The sequence below is a fragment of the Oryzias latipes genome, chromosome 7 (assembly GCF_053564925.1).
Source record: "Oryzias latipes strain Hd-rR chromosome 7, Olatipes_Hd-rR_3.1".
NCBI lineage: Eukaryota > Metazoa > Chordata > Actinopteri > Beloniformes > Adrianichthyidae > Oryzias > Oryzias latipes.
This window is the reverse complement of record NC_136243.1, coordinates 25,527,628-25,550,789: the sequence shown is the minus strand read 5'-3', so window position 1 is coordinate 25,550,789 and position 23,162 is coordinate 25,527,628. Positions and strand designations below refer to the sequence as shown.

Here is a 23,162-nt window from a genome sequence, read left to right as displayed (position 1 = left end):
TAATTGCAGTAAGCTCATTTAAGTGTTTTCTCTACTCTGCAGTTTGTCTCTCATCCTCCATCCTCATTAGAGCCACAGAGAGCCTCGTCCTGCAGGCAGGATGGTGGGGAGGAGGGAGATGATGTTGTGAAGCCCAAACAGATGCTGCGTGGTTAATAATGCAAACCAGCTGTCAGTATTTAGACGGGTGACAACATGAAAACAGCCAAGCAGCAGCTTACAGCCTGACCGGACTCTTGGCCACAGTTCAACAGCAGCTATAACAAAGTCGTGAATCTGCAACTGCAGAAGTTGATATCTTCTAAACATAAAAAAATATAGACATCATAAATCTTTACTATAAGACACACAAATAAGAGCACTGTTATGTACCTCTTAGGATTGTTTAGTTACATTTTATTTACGTGTTCTCCTTGTATTTGATCAAAGAACTATGTCAATAATTATGTTACAAACCTTAAGGAATTTTTACGTTGAATTAAGGATCTAAATGTTCATCTATTCACATTCATAAAACGTTGTTAGTGTGCATTTTTATACATATCATTTGAAGAACAATAATAATCAAGTCTGCATTTACTTCCTTCTGGCTTTTTTGACTCATTTCCCTTGTGACCACAGACTTTATTGTTTCTACCAAAATGATCCAATAGGATTACTCATTAATAAATGAAAATGTATTTATATTATCACAGGCACAGTTTTGGAAAAATATGAATTTGTGTTATTTTTCATTTGTCAGGTAAATACTTTGAGGATATTATTTCTCTCTCTAATATCCAAAGTATAAAATAAGGGGATTATCACAAAGCTTTTCAAATGAGATTCCAGCCCAGGAGCAGATTACAAAACAATAACAGCAATACAGCATTAGGACTAATAAAAAAAAAAATTAAAAAAACGCCCAACAGTCAATTTAGCATGATCCATTGGACATGTGTAGCAGTGCTAACATCTAATTTCTTTCAATGTTTTTCAGGAACTACAAACACAGGAAAGAATAAAAACATTTGTAGTCTCACAGACTTATAGTTAGGCAGTAGATCAAAGGGTCTTGCTCAAGGACCCACACTGGATAAAGCTCATTGCGCCTCCCTGGGACGCAACGAAATATAACATTATTTCTAATAATTAATGTTATATTTTGTTGCGTCCCAGGGAGGCACAATGAGCTTTATCCAGTGTAGGTCCTTGGGCAAGACCCTTTGATCTACTGCCTAACTACTAAATCTGGGTCACCTTGTGCCAGTCCCCAGACCGGATGAAAAAACACGATTGTTTCAAGAAGGGCACCTGTCAAAAAATTCTGCCAAACCACATGTTTGAATCTGCAGATTTGACTGAATTCATACTGTAGGTTTTGGCATCATTCACGTGATTTGTTGATTGTTGTTTAATAACTGTTGCTCACCAGTGATACCATTACATGTGTATTACAGAAAAAAGTGTAAAAAAAAACATGCTGCTAAAGATTATTGTGAAACTAAAATTTAAGTTTTCTTCTCAATAGAAAATATTTGTGTCTCTTGGAACTTCATTTTATTCAGCTGGAGATCTGCTGTAACTCCAAGGTGAGCTCTTTCCCCTTAGATGCTGGTTTACAGTCCGATATTAGCCCCGTCCTCAAAAAGAGACTTGCTTGAGGCTGAACACTTGAGATGAACCCACAACTGAATAATACATCAGTCCTGCAGCACTAAAGTTACTGACTCATTCACTCCCTCGTCATACTCTACCATGGGATTTGGCAGCCACTATTATATAACCGAAAAGGCCAGCTGCAGCTTAACAATAGGTTGGGACTTCTTGTCAACACAGCAACTCTACTCAATTTTTCAGCTGATGTCCCACTAGTGCATCATGGGACTGCACAAACCTCATTCGGATAGGATCACACTATACGTGAAGAATGATTAAAAGAAGAAAAAAAAAGTCCAAAACCTATTCACAAAATCCTCTTACAAGTTTTAGACTCATTGCAGAGTTCTCATGTATGAGACATTGGTCTTATGCAATCATGTCAGCCAGGTTTTGTTTTGACTGGCGCTGGAAAAGTCTAAGTTCAAAGGATAACGAGAAGGAAAGACAGAGAAGGGAAAGCCTAACAGAATTCACACCATGAGCCTTAGAATAGGCAGCAAATGATAGCTTCAGAAAAGTGAACTCTGCCTAACATTACAAAGATCTGATATGTTCTTTAGTTGTTGAAGTCTTCATTCAATAACTTTAGCACATGTCAGGATTTTATTCTTTTTAATCCGTCAAAAGCTCATATCTCAGCATGAAGTTGACTCAATAGAATTACTTTTACTTTATGGCAAAAAACTTTGGGTTGCAACCTTGAAACTGATCAAATAATTTACCTATAAGCAGCAATCTTTCATGTCATCTCTGGTTTCCATGGCAACAAAGGTGGCACCTGGATATTTATTTTTCTTAAGAGGGGAACTTTGTAACTAATTTCTCAACAAAAAAAAATTAACACTGGTCTGTAAACTCTCTGTTCAAAAACTTTCAAGAAAGCCTTGAAGCTGAAATTAAATTTAGCTCATTCTTGTTTTTTAATGGAACAAGGAAAGCACAAAAGCATCTTTTCTTTCAGCATAGCGATGAAACTCATAAAAAACACACATCATTGTAACACCCATGCTAATGAAATTAGAGAATACACTAATAAAAAAGCTTGACATGCCCATTCCTAACTATCCAGAGCTAAATAAATAAAGCACATCATCAACAAGCTCCTGTCTAACCATGCAACAAAATACTTGACCCTTAGACTGCAGGATATTCATTTGCACTATTTATTGCTCTGTCTGCCTTACTTCTCTTCTCCTCAAGGAACCCAATTTTCAGCTCAGCATTTCCCTGCTATTTCCCCCTGTGTACTAGCTAACCTTTAAACTGTGCCCTTCATCCTGCCTGCTACACGTTCTCCTAATTTATGGTTTGGAATACATTTACATTTTGTGTAAAAATGTGGCTCTTTAATCTGCTCTTTGTGAAGTTCTTAGGAGTACAGGCACTCGACCTCTCAGTATGTTCCTGAAGCTGAGCCCATTATCGCGTAATGTTTCCACATTTAGTCTTTTGGGCTTTTGAAAATAGGTCTGGTTTCATTCCTGCCAGAAGTTTTGTGTTACACGTCATTACTGGAGCCTTATACTTATAATTCATGTGTACTACTAAGTGCCATTTGATTAATAACTGCTCTGCTGCATCTTAAAGAGGGGCTTTGGAATAAACTGAAATTCAGGATTATGTCTTTTCAGCCTCATTGCAGCCTCCCAACGTGCAGATGCAACTTTCTGCCTCCCCCCAGGGCTTAATCATTGCCATTTGACTGGAGACCTGCAGAAAAGATATTTCCCCTTTGGCTTGATGGGCTTTAGTGGTGCTGCATAGTGAAAAGTATGTGAGGAAGAAGGCAAAGTGCTCATGAAACAGGGCCTCAGCTAGCTAATACTCTGACTTGATGGGCCCTTAACAAAGACAACAGGAAGCACTAGTTGTCATTTTCTCTGCCAAGTAAATTGAAAGTTAGTTGACTGCTGTTGCTTTTCTTGCTGCACCTTTCTGACAGGCTCCAAAAGTGGATGCAAAGAGTCACACAAACAGGCCAAAAACAGTAATGTCAGGCGGATGCTTAAAGAGGAGAAGAGAAAATTTAAGAGAACCTTTATTTATTCATCTTTCAGAAACTTCCCTCGAATGACAGCAATGGTTATTTTGTGAGAATTTTAGGGTTGTACAAATTAATTAACTGAATTAAAGGAATTAATGTGCCTACAGTTTAACCAGACCGATATCTAATTGACCTATATTCATTTATAAGATGAAATAAAGTAATTGTTATCAACATTGGAAAATACAACTTAGATTGAGACACAGTAGGTTTAATTTAGTTGAAAGTCAGAGTTTACATTTGATCATAGCTAATTTACATCCAGTGTTTTAACAGTTCTTGAAGTAAAATAGCAAGAACGGATTTGATAATGTTTTTTGTTTTCCTAAAATGCCCATTAATTTTTCTAAATAGTAGTGAACAATAGAAAACATTTACGCATGACAGAACCAATACTCTTTGTTCCACCACTCATAACTGCAATTGCTTTATTTCTAGAGGTTGTTTTAAATATATGCAGTCTGATCCCCAACAAAGCAAAAGTTATAGACATATTTTTTGAGTGAAATGCATAATTTCTCTTCAGCCAGCTGACTATACCAGTGCTCTCAGGGCCTCCATGTAGGCGAACAAATCCACCCCTGACTCCATGATTTCAAGAAGTCAGACAGTTGAAGCAGGTCTGGTTTTAAGCTGTCAGAATGGAGTGCAGGCAACCTCACTTTTGTGTTTGCATGCACCATTAAACTAGACTTCTTTTGTGAGACTTGCTTGTTAAGTGACCTTGCATCATCTTGGCATTTCCAATCAAGTACAAAACTGAAATTGTTGCCATGGAAATCAAGAGCAACCGAGACATCTAAACAAAGCTGTTACAGCTGTTATTTCTCTGCTTTCTCCTCTGTGAAGGCTCCAGCATCTGCTTGTCTTCACAGACCAGATTTCCAATGTGCGTTCACACAAACAAGGCTGCATTAAAATGAATAATGTGTTTTTTAACCGGTTTTTGAACGTTTTTATCATTTGTTATCTTTTCTTGTGATGTTTCTTTCGGTTGTCAGAAGTTATTCCTTATTTCTAAACAATGAATTGTATTTTTATTTACAAAGCAGTTCTTTTCCTGCTTAACTGTTAAACAAAGCCAAATCAAACGTCTCCCACTCCTGATTGTCAGACATGTTGTTCTCTTTTCTCCGTTCCAGCAGACCTGAATCAGCTCATCAGCTCTTTCTGCAGCTCTGCTGAAGCCAGATAATGACACAGTCATTTAAATCAAATGTGCTGGAGTGGATAATATGCAGCAATGGGAGGGCCTGATACCCAAAACTGGAACCCTGCTGCCCACCCAGCTGCAGAAAATGTGCCTTTAGACTGGCTCTACTGTTGTTTGCCTTTAACTTTATGTTCACCTAGTGACCGCATGGATTGTTTGCCATGTCACCAGATGGAAATGAACAACAGACTGTCGGCCTCAAAAGTACACACTGACACATTTCAAATTTGTGGACATTAGTCAAAAGCTTTTGAAAATGAATTTTTTGCAAACGTTTTGCATGCATGTAAAATATCTGGCTCATTCTATTTTATAGAAAGACAGATGTTTCATTGGGCCACTCAGTTAAAAATTTGAACACAAAGAAGTGAACTGTCTCATTTGAACAGGTATTTTCTTGATTCCTTGCAAGGGTCTGGCTTTTTTGCAGATACTTTGGGGTTATTCTAAGAGTAAGTCCGTGGAGAAAACAAAATTGGAATTTTACCAAAACTCCAACCAGTTAGCAGCAGGCTATGTCCACAATTATTTGCTTTTGTTAACAGTTCAATCAATTTCCGCATCAGTGACAGCATAACAGATGGAGTTTTGCCCTATATCTGAAATCCACAGGAAACACAAATGAAAAAAAATACACACTTTTTAAAACTTTTCATTTAAAGTTATCATTATCAGTGCGCATGTGGTGAATTTGACCTAAGTCACCATTTAAAGAAACTTTAACATTTTTAGTCACTAAATTCAATTGTTCGCTGAATAAAAAACCTTTAAATATCAATTCCCTTGTTTTTTTTTATCTAAATGTATATAAAAGCACTTGAATTTTCTGTACACCAAATTTTTAGCTGCACCTGGGATGAATCATGCATGAATTAATTGTACTACGTACTTTTTTATTCACACATGATTTTTCTTCTTTTTTCCCCCTGAAATTTAAATCACATCATAGAACTAAAAATTAATGACACAGCCAGCTTACATGCAGTCAGTCATGTGCAAGAGCAAGTAGCCTCTCCTTTAATCTTTTATTTTTCTTATCTGTATAAAAACTGACCGCAGGCAGTTGCCAGGCAACACTGATTCTATCACTGCAGGAAGCGGAGTTGAACAGAACATTAATCACTTTCAGTTCCATCTCAGCAGAGTGGAGCACAGAGCTCAGGTCGGACAGAGGTTTGACTGCGTGTTCAGTCTCATTGCCTGAAGCTTCATTTTGGAGATTTGTTCCCTAAACGCAGTCCAACAGCAAGGTCTGAATAGTATTTGAATATAGTCAGTCCTGTATCGTCAGCTACAGCCAACATACAGAGAGTGGAGCCTAAATGTGCTTTCGCCAAGGAAAGTCAAATAACCCTTGTGCTATCTTAGATGACCCCATACTTACATTGACGTGTTCTCCCTACCATGACAAAGGTGGATAAAGGTGGAAAGATTTCATGTAATCCATGGACACCAGTGAAGATCAGAAATCATTGAAGAAAAAAGGTTCAGCGCACTGTCTAGCAATGACCCAACTCCCAATGTTGAAGTGCCTAGAAAAGCACAAGGGTTAAAGTGATCTGAATTTTTAATTTCAAATTGGAAAATATATTCGCCATTTTCATTTCATTCCTCTGCCAAAACATGATTTCATAGCAGTGCCAACTCCAACAGCTTCCTAAGGAGAAGCCAGAAAGATTTCTCTCACATGGCTGTGACGCATTAGTGAATGCACAAAAACACTGGAACTGATGTTTGTGGTTTGCTAGCAATATTCAGGAAAAAGTAATAAAGAGGTGGATATAAAAATAACACAAAAATGGTTGTTGGAACATTTAGGGTGAATTAATAAAAAATGATAAAATTCTTGATGCTCGTTATATGCAGACTTATTAAGTTTGTGTATGGTATTGTGCTTTGACACTAGTAAATTACAATAGACTTCATTCAAAAGAGCCTGGAATGCTGGGGGGAAAAAAATTACATTTGCTTTTTTTAAGGCTGCTTTTTTGAGGGAGGGGCTCAAAAGGATCTCAAGCAAGAAGAAAAAAAATCCTGACGATGACAATTAGCAAACCTTCCGATTACAGTAGAAAAGTCCCACTTCAATCATCTTTTGATCTATTTTAAAAGCCTTCTGAGAAGTCTTTTACTAATGATTATGCCATTTTTAGGCTAAATCAAAGAACGGTTGTTTTCAAGGACTCTGCAGAGAGGCAGTAGTTTATCCGAAATTTGCCTCAGAGTTGTGAGCAGGACTGTTGGCGCAGAGTAAGCCTTCCTCCACCTCCACTCATCCATTTACACACTCTCCCACTAGTTTACTGCCCCTCATGTCCCCAACCTAACTTTACTGTTGCAAGCTATCCAGTCATAAAGTTTTGAGCCAGATATCAGCTCAGATGAGGAAAACAGAAACATCCTCAGAAATGCAATTTCAAGCTTAATTTTCTGAGTATATCCTCCATCATGAGAGAAATGTTAAAGACCCCAAAAACACGATCAGAGTAGGTCTTTAATGAGAACCTATCACTTCCGTCATGATCAGTGGACGGGGAAGACCCAGTTGATGAAACCCGGAAGGAGGACACAGGTAAGGAGTAAGGCAGGTTGGGAGTTTTGGCGTGCCTGGAGGTTCTGGCGAAGTTAGTATTTGTGGTGTGGCTGGAGATCTTGGCGAGGAATGATTCTCTCAGGAGATTCAGGAATGTAGCAGCTGCTCGTGGAAGCGTCTGACTCAGGTGACTCTCGTGGCATGAAGTCCTGAGACAGAAAAAACAAAGTTAACGAGAGACCAAAACATGGGAGCCAGACAAGAGTATATGGTTAGACTAAGCACCATGAGGGGCAATGAACTGGCGAAGAATGCTGGAGCTGGGTCTCCTTAAGCAGAGTCTTGATGAGCTGAGTAGTTACAGCTGGTGGAGTCAGGAGCAGAGCAGGGGGGGCTGACAGAGGCACCATGACAACTTCACTACCTTTACAGGTGTAATATTTTCCTTAAGCTTCTTTATTTGCTTCTTCATTTGCGTTTCTTGTGATTTTTTTTTTTCTACTTGAAATGCAAAGTGTTGTTTCATTTTCTCTCTTTGGTTTACTTGAACCATTTAGTCCTCTGGATAAACCATCTGCATCCACACTGCAGTTAACCACATCAGGATTCTTTTGCATGTGAACTGACACCTTCACCTCAAGTAAGGCAGAGTTAATTTGTTTGGCCAAACCGGAGTTCAGGTGAGCTTCCACACCTGTGAAATGAAAGTGAACAATGTTTTCGGAAGTGGACCCAACACCCCCACTATACAAGCTCTGAAAGCTACAGAACATTGTTTTGTAATGAAGGATTGGGTTTTTTTGCTCACTAAAGCCCATCCAATCTGCATTTTATCACCAACCCACTTACAGTAAAAACAGCAAAACCATTTTTGATAGAGATGATTACTTTTGAAATAAAAATAATTACTCATAGTAGTCTGCTCTGATGTCCGAGCGCCTACATATATGGCAACAAAATAAAAATAGTAGCACTACTCAGAACACGTAGTTACTGTTAACACACTGTGCTGTCAGATGGTAAGTGATGATTGACTGGAATGAGGACTGGAAAATGAGACAGCTTTGTGTAATGTATGGTCACATGTGAAATCTGGCTTTGTTTACCAGACAGCAGTTTCAGTGTTGTGCCTGAAAAGTATGCCCAGTTGAGACAAATGCAAGAATACCTTTCTATTACACTCTGATATTAATGTAAGATGAGATGTGAAGCAGAGGTTTGAGGCAGAGACCATATTTAATGTTTATTTTTGTTCAAATCACTTGTAAAACAGAAAAAGCCCTAAGGAAGAGACCTTTCCATTCATAAATGATGGGGCTGAACAGAGAGCTCAGGTTCAAAAAGGGTGTGTTTGTTTTTCCTCTTGCTTGAAGCATGAATGTACACAATAGCCGTGTGAAAATTGTTATTATTTGTTGAGTTGAAAGCCGTTTGTTGGACAAATGTTTGTATCGCACAAGCAGTAAATGTGTTTGACATCCTGGGAATTAAATTAATCTCTTCCACTACGAATGCTGCTTCTCTCCATTTGATCTTATTGGCTGCTTCGACTTGGACTTTTCCATTTCCTCTCCTGGGTTTTCTGCGCGTCTGAGGAGAGGTCACTTTGGTAAACAGCGCCTTCTGGGTCTGAGCGCACCGTCGAGCTCAGCCACTGCAGCGGCGGTATTGCAGCGGGGTGGACCACCAGGCTGCTCTTTTCTCATGGTTCCCACAGCCGCTGATGAGACCCGGTAAGTGGACCAGACATGCGTAAGCTCGTATTCGTGCGAAATGTGTCCATGTGGAGTCTTTTGAAAGCTCATTCAGAAACAGGTTCATGTATTGAATGTAAGAATGAGCGCGTAATCTCTGCCCTTTACACAATTTTAGATTTTTCTTCCTTTTTTTGCGCTTAATTGTGGTCGTGGACGGCAGGGAGTATTTACGCAGGGGCGGGGGTCTGTCTTTTCCCTGCCTTGGTTGTTGTCTCTGAGCAGCAGACACGGAAGCTCAGTCAGAGTCAGACGAGGGTTTTTCTCCCGAAACCGCGCTGTAAACAAACTGCTAATAATGATGAAGCCGGCGCATCTCTTCGGAAGGCAAGTGTCCTCCTCTCCATCTCTCCAGCTCCTCTTTCCATGCTGTGATCGTTTGCTTTCAAGCAGAATGCTGCAGTGCAACGCGAACACCCCTCTTCCACAAATGGGCAAGAACATCACAGAACACGACACGATGTGAACATTTGCACGCTTTTGCCCCTGCAGCCATCAGTGGCGTCGGACGGTGCAGCTGCGTTTCTCTCTGTGCGTCAGGGAGATAAGGAGGTGGCGAGGGACAGACAGACAGGGAAATAAGCAGAGAGGAGGAAAATCAATGGCATGTCTTCCAGGAGTGGGATTACTCATGGGTTAGCGTGAGTACTGCTTTGCGCCAGTGTGTTTATTTGAAAGAAAAGAACAACTGAACGAAAAGGGAAAGTTTGGACCTAAAGATATGAGGAAACCAACTAAGGGGCTTGATTTGTTTTTTCAAATAGTTTGATTTTGAAAAGTTTAAGACTACTTATATCTTTATTATTGAAATTACCTCTTTTTATATATTTTTTTCTTAACATTTTTATAGAAAAGACTAGCTGATGTAATTCTTTGTCAGTTGTGACGCGTTAAACAATATCTCATCAGTAACCATCAGTTATTTTTTACTTGCAGGGTTATTCAGTAGGGGTGTAACATTAATGGACTTAATCGATTAATCGATTTATATTCCTACGAACCAACCAGATTGATCGTCTGAGGCAAGTTGTTTCGACCCACTATGAATTTTGCAAACTTATGTGACCATACAGTGTGGTAGAATTTTTTAATAATGAGTCTCATAATAATAATAATCGAAATGTTTCTAAAAGCCTCTTTCTGTTTTTTTCAGCTCTTCAAAAGCCACGTTTCTGGGAATTCTTCTTCCGTTCATCTATGTTATGCTCTGAAAATGGGATCATAATAAAGCTCTTGGCGCTTCAGAAAAACCACCAACATGTTGCCACATTCGTCAAGAACAGGTGACAGGCAGTTGGAAGTGTTATCTCTGTGGAGTAGGAGATGGGCCTCAGTCCTCTCTGTCTGCATGGCTCTCCTCTGGTTTCCAGGGGCAGCAGGATCTGCTCTAAACTGCCATAAAACCTGTATCTGCGCCTCAAACATTGTGAGCTGCTCAAAGATGAATTTAAGCACCATCCCCACCAGCCTACCAAACTACACTGTTGTGCTGGATCTCAGCTACAATGAGATCGTGCGACTCCGATCCGACTGGACTACGGAAAAACTTCCAAATCTTCACAACCTCCTGCTCAGCCACAATGGGCTTCATTTCCTTTCTTCAGAGGCGTTTGTATATGTGAAACACCTGCGCTACTTGGACTTGTCGTCCAACAAATTGCAGCTGTTGGATGAGTATGTCTTTGAGCCTCTGGTGAACCTGGAGGTCCTTTTGCTGTATAATAACCACATTTCACAGATTGATCGTTTAGCCTTTTCAACCATGACCCACCTTCAAAAATTGTACCTTAGCCAGAACCAAATCTCTCGTTTTCCTGTGGAGCTGATCAAAGACAAGTTCCACTTGGAGAAACTTAGCCTTCTGGATGTGTCCTCTAACAAAATCAAGTTGTTGCCTATTGACGATTTCCAGAAACTGCCTGCTTGGATTAAAAATGGACTCTACTTCCACAGTAACCCTCTGCTGTGTCACTGTGATCTCTACACTCTTCTTACCCACTGGCACCTTCGAAAGCTCAACTCTGCTGTAGACTTTAAGGATGACTACACGTGTGTTCTGCCTGGTCCTCAGAAAACTCAGGTGGGCATTTTTGATCTCAGTGGTGAAAGTATGAATTGCAGCACATTCAAGGAGGAGGATGTAGAAGCTTTCCTGGGGCAAATACAGACCCTTGGCTGTGACACCAAACACAGGAGCATGGTGAAAACCTGGACAATGCCTGATAATGTATTGGTGACACCTGGAAGCAACCAGACGGCAAAAGTTCTGCTAGACGGTGCGTTGCAGATAGGTCCATTGAAGGTGGAAGACTCTGGGACCTACACATGCTTCGCTATGAGTGAGGTCCTCAATGAAACTATCTATGTGGTGCTGAAGGTTCACAACTTCACCAGCCAAAGTGTTGGGGAGACTTTAAATACAGCATACACAACCCTAATAGGCTGTCTTGCAAGTGTGGTGCTGGTGCTAATGTACCTCTACCTGACACCATGTCGCTGTTTCTGTTGCCCCAACAAGGGCAAGACTCGTGGAGAGGACAGCATCCACTCTTCGATGCTCAGCGTCACTCCAACCCACGAGGACCCATCACTCAAAGCCGAGCTGAACAAACACGTTGCTTTTATAGACTCGAAGGACTTGCAGGGACAGAATGGCAAGCTAAACCCAAATGGGGATGAAGATGATAATCTTGATGCAGAGGCTGCTTCTCTCATGAAGGGAAAAAGAAAGAAATCAGTGGCAGAGTCCATTAGCTCTGTTTTCTCAGACACTCCCATGGTGGTTTAAGGCGGAAAATGGATTCCACAAGACCGGATGTTTGTGGTACAAGATTGAACCAGGAGTGAGTTGGTGTGAATGGAGACTGCAAGATTGTGGAAGGAAAACGTGAGGGTATGTATTGCTGTTGATAGGAAAGAGAAGATATTTCTGATGGAATTAGAAAAATGAAGGACAATGAGCAAGACTTTTCCAGCATTTTAATTTGTAGCACTTACTTTTCATACTGTGAAGGAATAGCAGCGCAAGCAGACTTTGAAAAAAAAAATCTTATAAGAAAATTTAAAATGTACTTGCATTAGCACTCAGGAAGGGATGCATTAACTTTAAAACTTTGGAGAATTAAACATGCATGGACTAAAATTAGATTATAAGAACTTAATATTTTGCTCTTTTGGGATATATATAAAAAATAAAAGATTTTTCTTGATCAAAATTTTCTTTATTTGGAAATATGTGAGTAAATGTCCTTAATATCCCAGTAAATCATAGACAGTTCCCTTCCTGTAACAAAAAAAAGTCAAAGACAGATGTTTTATCATTTATATTCACGAGCTAATGAAGCATTACACCATAAAATCACATTATTAGAAATCATAAGTAAATAAAAGAAAATTGTATTGGTCATTTTTTATATCTTGTATTTAGTTGATACAGTCAATTAGATCATCTCAATCTTAGCTTTTAAAGCCCTTTTGAGCAGTTATTGTATGACCATAAAGAGGAATCTATCACATTCTGCACATTCGTGGTACAAAACTCTTATAGCTCTGAAAGGATATGTTAAATGTGTGTATCAATAGTTTCTTTTTAGTTAGTTTACATTTACATTAAATCTCAAAAGAGGCTTTAGAAGCCTCAAACTCAGAAGATCTCAAAGTGCATCTACATTAGTAGCAGAGAAGTATTTTAGTTTGACTAATTATCAACATATTGTCCTAAATCTGTACACAGACTGATCCCGTCGACCGTACAAGGACAGATAGGTATCTGGATGTTGTTCCATGAGGTGTCAGTCTCTGTTAAGCTTGTCCCTTGGCCAAGTTAGACCATCAGTTCCTGTCTGCCAGAACACCAGGTTGTTAACAATGACAAAAGACCAGAAGCTTTGATTATTTCATTTCGTCTGTGTGGAATATACACACCTTACACAACATCCTTTGGTGCTTTTGTTTGTTTACTTACTACTATTTAGGGCAAATCAGTCTCTACAGAGATCATCAAAAAACTTTAAGTTTATGTGTCTGATCGTGCTGAATAAAGACTTTCACATTAATGTAGCTGTTTTTTCCCGTCACTTCCTAAGAGTGTGATGTGCAGTAAATCCACGGGAAAGCTGTGAGTCTGAACAACACTGACATCTTGGTTGTTTTTTTAAACTATTTATCAAGAGTTTAAAGCAATTAATCATAAAATTACTGGAAAGTTCTCACAAGAATGAGGTACCTTTACATTTTTAAGTTGCTAAAAGGACATATCCAGATATTTTATGACATAATCTGTGGTTGGATTACCTTTATCATGCAAGATAACTAGTATGCCGCGCTTCTTTTATGAACGCTATTAAAACTGAAAATTCTATCTTTCTGTAAAGATGAAAGCACGATTAAATTAAACTATGTGATGCTCGTGTCAAAATGTAACAAGGCTTGCCTGCTGTAAATGGTAATTGCATCTTTTGATGGGAAGTAGCCTCCCTCATGTTTTCATGTCTGTGAGCCAGAGAGGATCGATGTGTTATCATGACTCACAGCGACACAAAGGCATTCTCTCCTCCATGTGTTCTGACAGCCTCGATTCATCCCAGATGTGTTTGGTGTCTCGGTGTCCATCTGTCATTAGGGAGCTGCCCTTTCTCATGTTCAAAAGCAGTTATCCAACCAGGCAGCAAATGCGTTGCCCTTTAAGCAGCCTGCAATTTGTTTACAAGGTCAAAGCTCGGAGTTTTCGCAGAGCATTTACAGTCCACCTGAGTCATGTAGTTGTAAGGTACTGTATGTTTAAGAAGTCATTAATGCCTTTGCATGTTTTTTTATTTAAAAAGTTCCTAGTATAGAGAACGACAGAATTACTTAATGAACATATTTCCAAACAAAAACTATTTCCAGGTGTCTAAATGCAGCACATTTACACATCGTTGGTGGAATTTTCACAGTTGCTGCGTGCACCACTGTGTGGGTGAGAAAGGGAAGTCGCTCTTGTCAGATAGGTGGTGTTAATTATTCCACTCAAGCAATTAAAATACCTGATGGAGGAGACAGACACTCAAAAAATACACACATTGAACTCAAGCCGACAGCCCAAGCATCTGTCAATAATAAGAACTTTTATTTTTTTATTTTATTCAAAACTGCAATAAATGCACGGTGGCTGCACTGCATCTCAAGGCACGGACGTCCCAGAAAGACTGTCAATGTAAGTTGCATAGTAAATCATAAATAAGAACGTGTTTTATTTACCAGAACACAAACTGAATCTAATGATTATTGATTGTTGGTCCACTCTTGTGTTGTCCTTTAACATGTTGCAGTTCTGTATACAGAAGAGCTGTTAAAATGGTCCTAACATAGGAGAACAGTGACTTTTCTCTCCAAAGCAAATCTGCCTTCCTGTACATCTATATATTCAATATATATATTAATGTATTAAGACTTTATCTGTGCTGAGTATTAATTAGTTGTGTACTATGTTCTGCCAGTGAACTGACTGTATTCTTGTGTATTCCATTGTTCATTTTACATTTTGTCCACCTCTGTGCTGCCGTTAGCTGTTGCATCATTCGAGTCTTATTATAAATGTTTACTCTTACGCAGGATTTTTGTCAAAGAGAGTTTATTTTACATTTGACTGAATCAGTTTAAAAGAAAATCTGTTTGAACATTGTCTCAGAAATTAAGTGGCTGCAGTACCATTTGTTAAATAACTGAGAGTAACATCCTTATTGGAGGAGTTTTGTCTGTAGCTACAGTTATATACCAGTCAGTGTTTGAGTTTGCTTGTAAAGACATAACTTAAGATATGACAGTGCTTTAGCCGATCATCCTGAAGTCAGATGATGTGGTGAAACACACAGACGGAAACCAGAGATGCTCCAAACAATCTTTCAAACACGATGCGGTCTCACTTATGTAATGGATGCTGGGTAATTGTTTTCTCAGGACTACTTCAGTTTCAGTGTAATACAACCTGGAGCTCCACCTCCAACCATACAGCTGTGAAGTAGCAATCAAGACAACTGCCATGAGGTGGGGATACTAAAAGCTAGCTGCTTTACAGAGTGTGACCACAAATGTCCATAGCACAAGGGGGGTTTGGCTTTACACAGCTCTGGAAGCACTACCTTTATTGACCACAGCTTCAAAGATCAGACGGATGTTTACTGACATCAAAACTAAAAGTTCCTGTAGCTAAAAGGGAATGGCTTTGCACGGTACGCTTAAAAACTTCTCTGACCGCAGGATACTGTAGAAAAAACAGTTGGCATTCTTGAAAAAAATGACTGTCATTTGACATAATAAAGGATATTGATACACACTTTACAGTTACATTGTACTGTCGTTTTTTTTCTCCACAAACCACCTTTTATCATGTTTACACAAAATGAAACTTCAAAACAACTAAATGAAAATATACTTTGCATAAAATTCAAATTTTAAACTGTAAAAAAGAATTTCTGAACACATGGAAGAGATATGTCCATGTAACTCAGCTATATTTTGTTGCAGTGTTTTTTTAAATAATGTATTAGATCTCAAAAGTGTCTTGAATATTTATCAATCTGATTTTTTTAAGATGCACCAGTGATGAACTCCTACCATCTTGTGGTTAGATCGTGTAGTGCATTAGAGGATAGCAGGCATTTTAAACTCCATTCCAGCAACAATAAAACAGAAAACATGACCTAAGCCATGAATATATTTTATTACCACATGAACTTTAAAAAAAAAAAAAAGTGTTAATTTTGTATTTGAACCTCTTTCAGTCATCCCAGTTATGTGTAGAAATCGAAATCACATAACACACGTATCCAGATGCAAACTCGTCTGCTGGACTTTTATATCTGTAGTTGTAGATTTAGATAAGTTAATTCTTCTCTAAGAGTTCTGGTAAATCGCCTGTCCGTCCTGGGGGAGGATCCCTCCTTCATGTGGGCACCCCTGAGGTTTCTTCGTTTTTTCCGGAATCCGGTTTTTTTGGGAGTTTTTCCTTACCGCGAAGGGGGGTCTAAGGGCAGGGATGCCAGTATAGCTTAGTCAGTTTGTTAGTTCATTTTAGTATTTTCCTATTGAACTCTTAGTATTAGTGATCCTTTTAAGTTCATGTTTTACTTCGAAGCCCATCGAGACGACTGTTGTGATTTTTGGCTATACAAATAAAATTGAATTGAATTGAATTGAAACTACAAGGAAGACTAATTCTTTAAAGTGCAAAACACTCTTCTGGTCTATGCTTTTGGATATCTGTACTTACAGCTCAGTGATTTTGTGACTGAAACAATTTTAGACACCAGTCTTCATCTGGTGTCTAAAAAATTGAAAAGGATCAAACAGGAACAGAGAGGCTTTCAATCAATATTCAGGTGTTAAGATCTCCACTTTCAGGCTTTGTGCAAGAACACACAAACTTTCCAAGTGAAACCAGTTGCCTTCTGCATCAACACTGCTCTGTTTTACCTTCAAAGTTGAGCAATAAAGAGATTTTATTTCTTGTATTGAATAAAAAAATGATATTGGACATCAAGTTAACATGGTCAAATCCAGGATTGTATCCATGATAAATCATAAAGAACGTACTAAAATCTATTCCTTTCATTTTGACAACCGTCTTTTAGAGGGAAGTTTTAAAGCACGCCCCCTGCTGAGTACAGATGCTCAGCTTAGACCTCGTAATTCAGAATACATCCAAGTTCCAGAACTGACACTTTAAGGCAATATTTATTTTGAACTTTTTATGATAAGGGTGGATGCAGAAAAAAATACATTATTTAGGATATTAGAGGATGGATGAAATGAGGCTGGTTCTATATTCATTGGAGTATTTTTAACAGAAACACATCAAAAGTCAGTGTTGAGAATTTTCAGGCAGTGAAAAAAAGAAAAAAAAATTGTATTTGCTTAAAAGAACATCTGTGAAGAGTTTTGAATCGTTTGTAGAAGTTGAAAAGAAGAAGATCATTTCTGTCCATTTGAACTACCGTATTTGCCCACAGTTTGAAAAGTCACCTTTCCCTTTCACATGAGGTTACCATTGAATAAGCTCACAACATTAGAAATGTTAAACTTTTATCATCACCAAACAACACTGAATGTCCACACATGGATTTAGATGCAACATGAACTTCACTCTGCATCAATACAGAAGCCATAAGAATACAGTACATCATGCAAAGCAACATCAAATAAAAAGTCTTGTATAACAGCAAAAATAGAAAAGTTATGAAAAGAGTTTCAGTTTCTATTAATCTTCTTCTACAACAGAAGATGGAAAAACTGCTGTTTAGGAGCAACTCAAAGACTGTTCTACGTGTACAGCGATGTACAAGTGCTGATCGAATTACTGTTTTTCCTTCTTTTATTTCATGTGAAATTAATTAAGCAATGTTCAATTAGGAAATTATGCACATGCAGCTATTTTCAAACAAAAATATTACTTATAAGTCTTTAACAACCCTAATGGCTAATCATCAGGAAAACACAAAGAATTTACTTGTGTTTTAAAAATGTAACTAGTATTTAGAATTATGACACTTTTCATCTAAAGATAGTTTGATAAAGTAAGAGAAAGGTCAGTATTGCTGTGAAGGTTAACATACAAAACCTTTAATAAGTCAAGAACAACTATTTAAGGTTAAACAGCATTAATTGCAAAAGCATAAAGAACTGCTACGATTATGGGATGTTTCCTTTTAAAGATGGAAGTCATAGGTGGAAAAAAAAGAAAACATGGAGAATAAACCCTGAATGCAAAACGAAACATTTGCTAACTTTAAGTGAAACTGCCTCAAAGGTAAAACTTCACTAAGACACATCACATTTTGAATAAACAGAATAACTATTAAGATATGACGTAACTTTTCAGTCTAAACTAGTTACATCACTGCAACAAAAGAGATGATAACAGGTACTGTTGTTTTCAACCTTGAGAACAAAAATGATGAAATTGTGGGATACGGTTGAAATGTATCCTCCAAAATCATCTGAACAGGTCATGTTTGTGATTTTTTTAAATAAATGAACATGTTTACTTTGTATAACTAATAGCCCTGAGTTCTAAGGCGATTGTACGTAGCATAGAGTCAGTATGAAACAAAAAAAACATTCACATTTATAATAAAATTAAGGAAAAAATATTCAAAAAATGAAAATCCAACGACTTATATATGTGCTTCCCAGTTTAAGCTCATTTTGAACACTATGGTCATTTTTAACCAAGATGTAACATCGTAAGGAAGCTGTTATTTTTAATAAATTCAAATAAAACATAAATTATACTGACGATGCGTGAAGATAAATTGAAACCTTCAAAATTCAGGTATTTATTTCTTCTGGAAACGCACCAGAAAATGATCAGATCTGTGCCAACAACTCATAGTATCCATGAAATCAGTAAAAAATTTGATTAAGTCAACAAAGGAAAAAAATGCAATCAGTTTTAGAAATATTTGTAGTACCTTCTACAGCTTTTCAACCCTGTTGCACAAAAACAACATTACCTTTTAAACGACTGAAAGGATCGTCCTACTCTGAAAAGAAAAACCTACACAGTTATGAAGGCACAACGCCCTCCTCCACTATTGGAGGCTGGTTGGTAGATTTGTGAAATGGTGTTTCCTTGTAGATGAACCAGCAGTTGCCCCCCCACAGGATGAGGTTAAGGAACCCAAACACCTGCAAAAAAAAAAAAGTATTTACAAGTTAGGCGACTGAGGTTGTGACATTGTATTTAACCGCTCAAACTTTGCGTTAAGTTTACCACTGAGGAATTTAGGCGGCCCATGAGGGGAAAGGCTCCTGCGGTGCAGCTGTTGCCAGGGCTTAGACACACTTCAAGTAAAGTGATAATGAACGTCGGACTGGTCGCCCTTTTCACGTCAGTCAGACCTTTTGCCCAAGCAGAGGACGATGTCAGCCACAAGAAGGTGAACGCTGCCGTCACCAACAGGTCCTTAAAGCAAAAAAAGATCAAATTTTAGGAACCCGACTGTGGGATTACAGGGAAATTACACAACAGAGACAAATGAGTACTGCAGCAAGAAAACGACCCCATTGGCATTCTTGTTAAAAACATATGAAGCCATTAGTCAGAGTTGAAGATTACAGGATATGTGGCTTGGACTTGAGTTTTAAGATGCACCAGATAAGTTAAAAGCAGTGACTTTTTCTCAAAAACTTAACTCAGACTTAAAATGTCAATTCTAAATAAAAAGATTTGACTTCATGTCAACTAATTTATGAAACTGCTAAGAGACTTAATGGAGATTGCTACGATGGAGTTTTAAGGGCACGGTGAGAACAAAAAAATTCTGGAGGATAATCCCCCCCCACCTCACTTACAGGAAAACAAAAAGTTGAAATGTCGAGATTAAAGTCGAGATAGAGTTTCGAGAAAAAAGTCGAAATGTTGCTCGAGAGAAGTAAAGCAGAGTCTTTATTTACGAGTTATTAAAGTTTTATTTATTGATGTTTGGCTTGCAGGATCTCTGCAGCCCGTTGATGAAGACATCTGTATACCTGCAGCTGTCCGCTTTAATTTTTTCTTCCTCCATCGAAGACAAGATCTCTAACTCTGTGTGACACTTCCATCTGAGGAGGAGCACTTTTTGGCATTTTCAACGTTCTAATGCTAATCTAACAGACTATTTTCATTCAGCTTTGTTGTTTTATGCTGAGACGGGACGCGGAAGGTAAACAGTGAAACCCCCCTCCATTGGTGATCTGCACATGACAGGTTCATAACGTAAAGTGACAAATGGACTTCTGGGTATTTGAATAAAAAGGAAAATAAAGTTTCGGTCCTCTTCACTCAAACGTGTTTTTTTCCTGTAAGTGAGAAAAGGGAAAAAATTATCCTGCAGAAATTATTTTTCTCACTGTGGCCCTAAAGCCCCATCGTAGAGTGCTGCTCCCTACAGGCTGTTTTCAGAACAACTACAAAGCCTGACTCAGTTCCAGTGCCATTTCTGACACTTAGCGATTGGTATTCTCACACAGATGGTTGAAAGTGCGTCATTGAAAAGAAAAAAAGAGAGAGACATGACCAAATAAGTCACTTTACCATCAATTGGTTTTAGAAAAAAAAACAGTTTTTAAACTGAATATTTTAAAATGGTAGAAGTTAATAGAATGTTTAAACAAAGCTTTATTAAAACATCAAACTGCTGGACTGCATTAACATTAAGTCTATGTTAACCAAACTGCAACACAGTTTTAATTTGTGTAGTTAATTTAAAAAATACACTTACATTTTTCTTTTATATTTCTGTGTAATGCAATCCAGAATTTGTTATGTTAACATAATGTACAGAAACAACTTAATATAAATTCTAGGTCAAACAGCAGCTAGTTTATCTGTTTTCAGACATCTTCATTCCCCCTCTAACTTTAAATTGATAAAATAATTAATATAACTTTTAGCTCTTGTGCTGCTGAACAAAGTTTATCCCAAAATGTCAGAGTGGAATTCAGGATCACTGCCAATTAGATGGACAAATTGGAAGTACTCGGGTGCAGGGACGTCCTGTATATTTGGCCTTTTTAAGCATCCGAGCAGAAGAGACAAAAGGCAAGGAAGCACAGCAGTGGATTTGCATGCAATCTACATGCATGCAAATCATTGTCATCCAACAAAACATCAAAACAAGCTCTTCTCTTTATATTAGCATGTAAACTGTTTTTGTAAATCACAATATGTTTTTGCTTTAATATTTTATTTCATTGAATATTTTTCTTAAAAAATGAGCCCTCAGCTGCTTGCAAACCACACAATTCAAACTGAAGGACTAACAGAAGCATGTTAGATGCATTTCCTATCCCCTCGCACCGGCTAAACTGGGAAAATAACATTGAATGTAAAGCGCTTAAAGAATAATTCACTAGACACCACATGACGAATGCAAAAATGGTCAATTTTAGATGAAATTAATTTTCTTGTCTAAACAGTACTCCACTAAAGTGTGCTTTTTCCTGTCAACTTAAGTTTTAGTCAAAAACTTGTTTGGTTTTTCATGCTTTTCACCTTAAAAAGAAAACCAATTCAGAAAAGATTTCTTTATTTTCTATTATGTTTAATGCAGCAATTCTTTTCCTGCATTTTAAAATATTTTGGTACTAAAGACATTTTGGACTATTTAGACATACCTGTGAAGGTGAAATGCTAACAAATTACTGTGGTTGATGGATTATTATTTTATGAAAGGTTTAAAATCCATTTAGTTTCCTTTAATCCCTTTTAAAGACCTTATACACTATAAACAATAAACATTAGGTTAATAAAGTCTGCAAATCAAATTTTGGAAATATAGAAGCTTTTTTTTTTTAAAGGTCCTATTAATTCCAGCTATAAATAAAAAATAAACACTAGAGAGCAGTCTTTGATTTGATAATATTAAGTAAATTAAGACAACAAATATTGAGAATAAAGTATCCAGACAAACATACCACAGTGGGGCCTCGGCTTGATTCTCTGTACAAGTGCTGGTAGCCCAAATAGAGGACTAGTGTGGCTGTGCAGTAGAGGAAAGCCAACACTCCAACGGTGACATAAAACTCTGCAGAAGATGAATAGTTCCCGGTCAAGTAGTTCACAGTTGTGGTTGTTTGATTGACTTTACAGTCAGGGACGTCAAACGAGTGATGCATCAGCCTGTGTGAGACATGAAGAAGGTCCTGTAATCTGATTATCAACACACAATTTTTCGCGCGTTTGCTTTAACACACCTAAAAGGATAGCTGAACGTCGTTTGAATCTCTTGAAAGGCACGTCCACTGCATTGGAGATTGAAACTGGTGGAGCCACTGTAACCTCCAGTCGTAGCAAAGGCAAATATGGAGAACAGCTGCAGACGCAAGATAGGAGAAGACGCCTTTGGCAAATGATGATGCTAGGGGCAACATTTCCAGTCTTTAAAACCCCATTCCCCTGGTTTAACCAGTTTCTCTCTGCAAAGCTCCTGATCAAGTAAAACATACAGGCCTGGGAGGAAAATAGATGCCTTTAGACTGCAAATTCAAAGTAAAACCATCCCACAGATTTTTTACCCCAATTTTTTTTATTGAACATTTGCAGATGCAAACACGACTTCCCTTTCTACTGATGCAATCCGGTTTTTTTTTTAAACAGGAAGCCAGAATTGCAAGATGTTTGATCTGCTGGGCTACTTTGTTTGCAGATGTAATGGTTCTTAATTCAGACAATCTAACATTTTATATACAGTTAAGTGCTTTCTAAATGAAAAAAATGGAGCACCGGTTGTTTAGGTAATTAATACAACTCATGAAATACTTGAGCCTAAAACACACATCAGCTCATAGTTGACGTCTTTTAAAAATGGGCTTCACCCTTTAGGTTAGTGCTGTTCAGGAGCAATGCAGGTTTTTGAGGCAGTTCTGCTGCTTTAAAATTGTAATGTTTCGCTTTTTAAAACGTGGAGAAGGTCACAAGACAAACAGCCCCGTCAGTTCAGTGAGGCATTCCAGCTAACGGGGATGGGCAGCCCGCATTCAGACATCACACTACAAACCATATGGCAACAAAAAGAGAGGATAAAAAGAAACAAACTCACCCATTCTAGCACACGGATAAACGCCAGAGGCTCCTTTAAGGGTCCCAAATCGAGATTTAATCCCGAAGCCATCACTTTCTAAAAAGAAGTGAAAACCAGAAAAAGAGTGTTGATCGTCAAGTTAGCTATTTGTTTGCTTTTAACCGTTAGACTTTTTCGCATAGCGGTTACCTGGGCGACAGACTCCATTGTTTTCACCAAACTAAAAACGTCTGCAGCGACAGTCCACTCTTGCTAAGCTTGTGTAAACTTTTTGTAGCTTCTCAATCTTGTCAAAACTTCTACACGACCTCAGCCAACCAGTGTTGCCAACGCCGCAGTAAGACACGCAGCAATTCGCTGACCCAGACGTCGCTGTGTGACGTCACCACCAAGTTTGCACGTTATTTGCATTGAGCCTTTCGTCGGGGGTAGAAAC

The 23,162-nt window shown here is 38.2% G+C and overlaps 2 protein-coding genes across 6 annotated transcripts; one reads left to right on the top strand and one right to left on the bottom strand.

The window, feature by feature from the left end:
• Positions 1–9,015: 9,015 nt before the first annotated feature.
• On the top strand, positions 9,016–15,505 carry amigo1 (adhesion molecule with Ig-like domain 1). Of its 5 annotated transcripts, none has more exons than XM_004070675.5 (3): positions 9,025–9,164; positions 10,122–10,207; positions 10,339–15,505. In XM_004070675.5, the coding sequence occupies exon 3, from the start codon at positions 10,444–10,446 to the stop codon at positions 11,971–11,973; it is 1,530 nt and encodes a 509-aa protein (XP_004070723.1). In that variant the 5' UTR covers positions 9,025–9,164; positions 10,122–10,207; positions 10,339–10,443; the 3' UTR covers positions 11,974–15,505. The 5 variants fall into 5 exon arrangements, with proteins under 5 accessions (XP_011475317.1, XP_004070723.1, XP_078806833.1 ...); XM_078950707.1 differs by lacking the exon at positions 9,025–9,164 and adding an exon at positions 9,354–9,512; XM_078950705.1 differs by lacking the exon at positions 9,025–9,164 and adding an exon at positions 9,664–9,826.
• Positions 15,506–17,229: 1,724 nt separating this feature from the next.
• On the bottom strand, positions 17,230–23,114 carry sypl2b (synaptophysin-like 2b). The gene is made up of 6 exons (XM_004070403.5): positions 22,916–23,114; positions 22,745–22,822; positions 21,900–22,018; positions 21,621–21,825; positions 18,937–19,128; positions 17,230–18,851 (listed from the first exon to the last, which is right to left on the bottom strand). Exons 1-6 carry the CDS (start codon positions 22,931–22,933, stop codon positions 18,729–18,731), a joined length of 735 nt encoding a protein of 244 aa, XP_004070451.1. The 5' UTR covers positions 22,934–23,114; the 3' UTR covers positions 17,230–18,728.
• Positions 23,115–23,162: the final 48 nt, after the last annotated feature.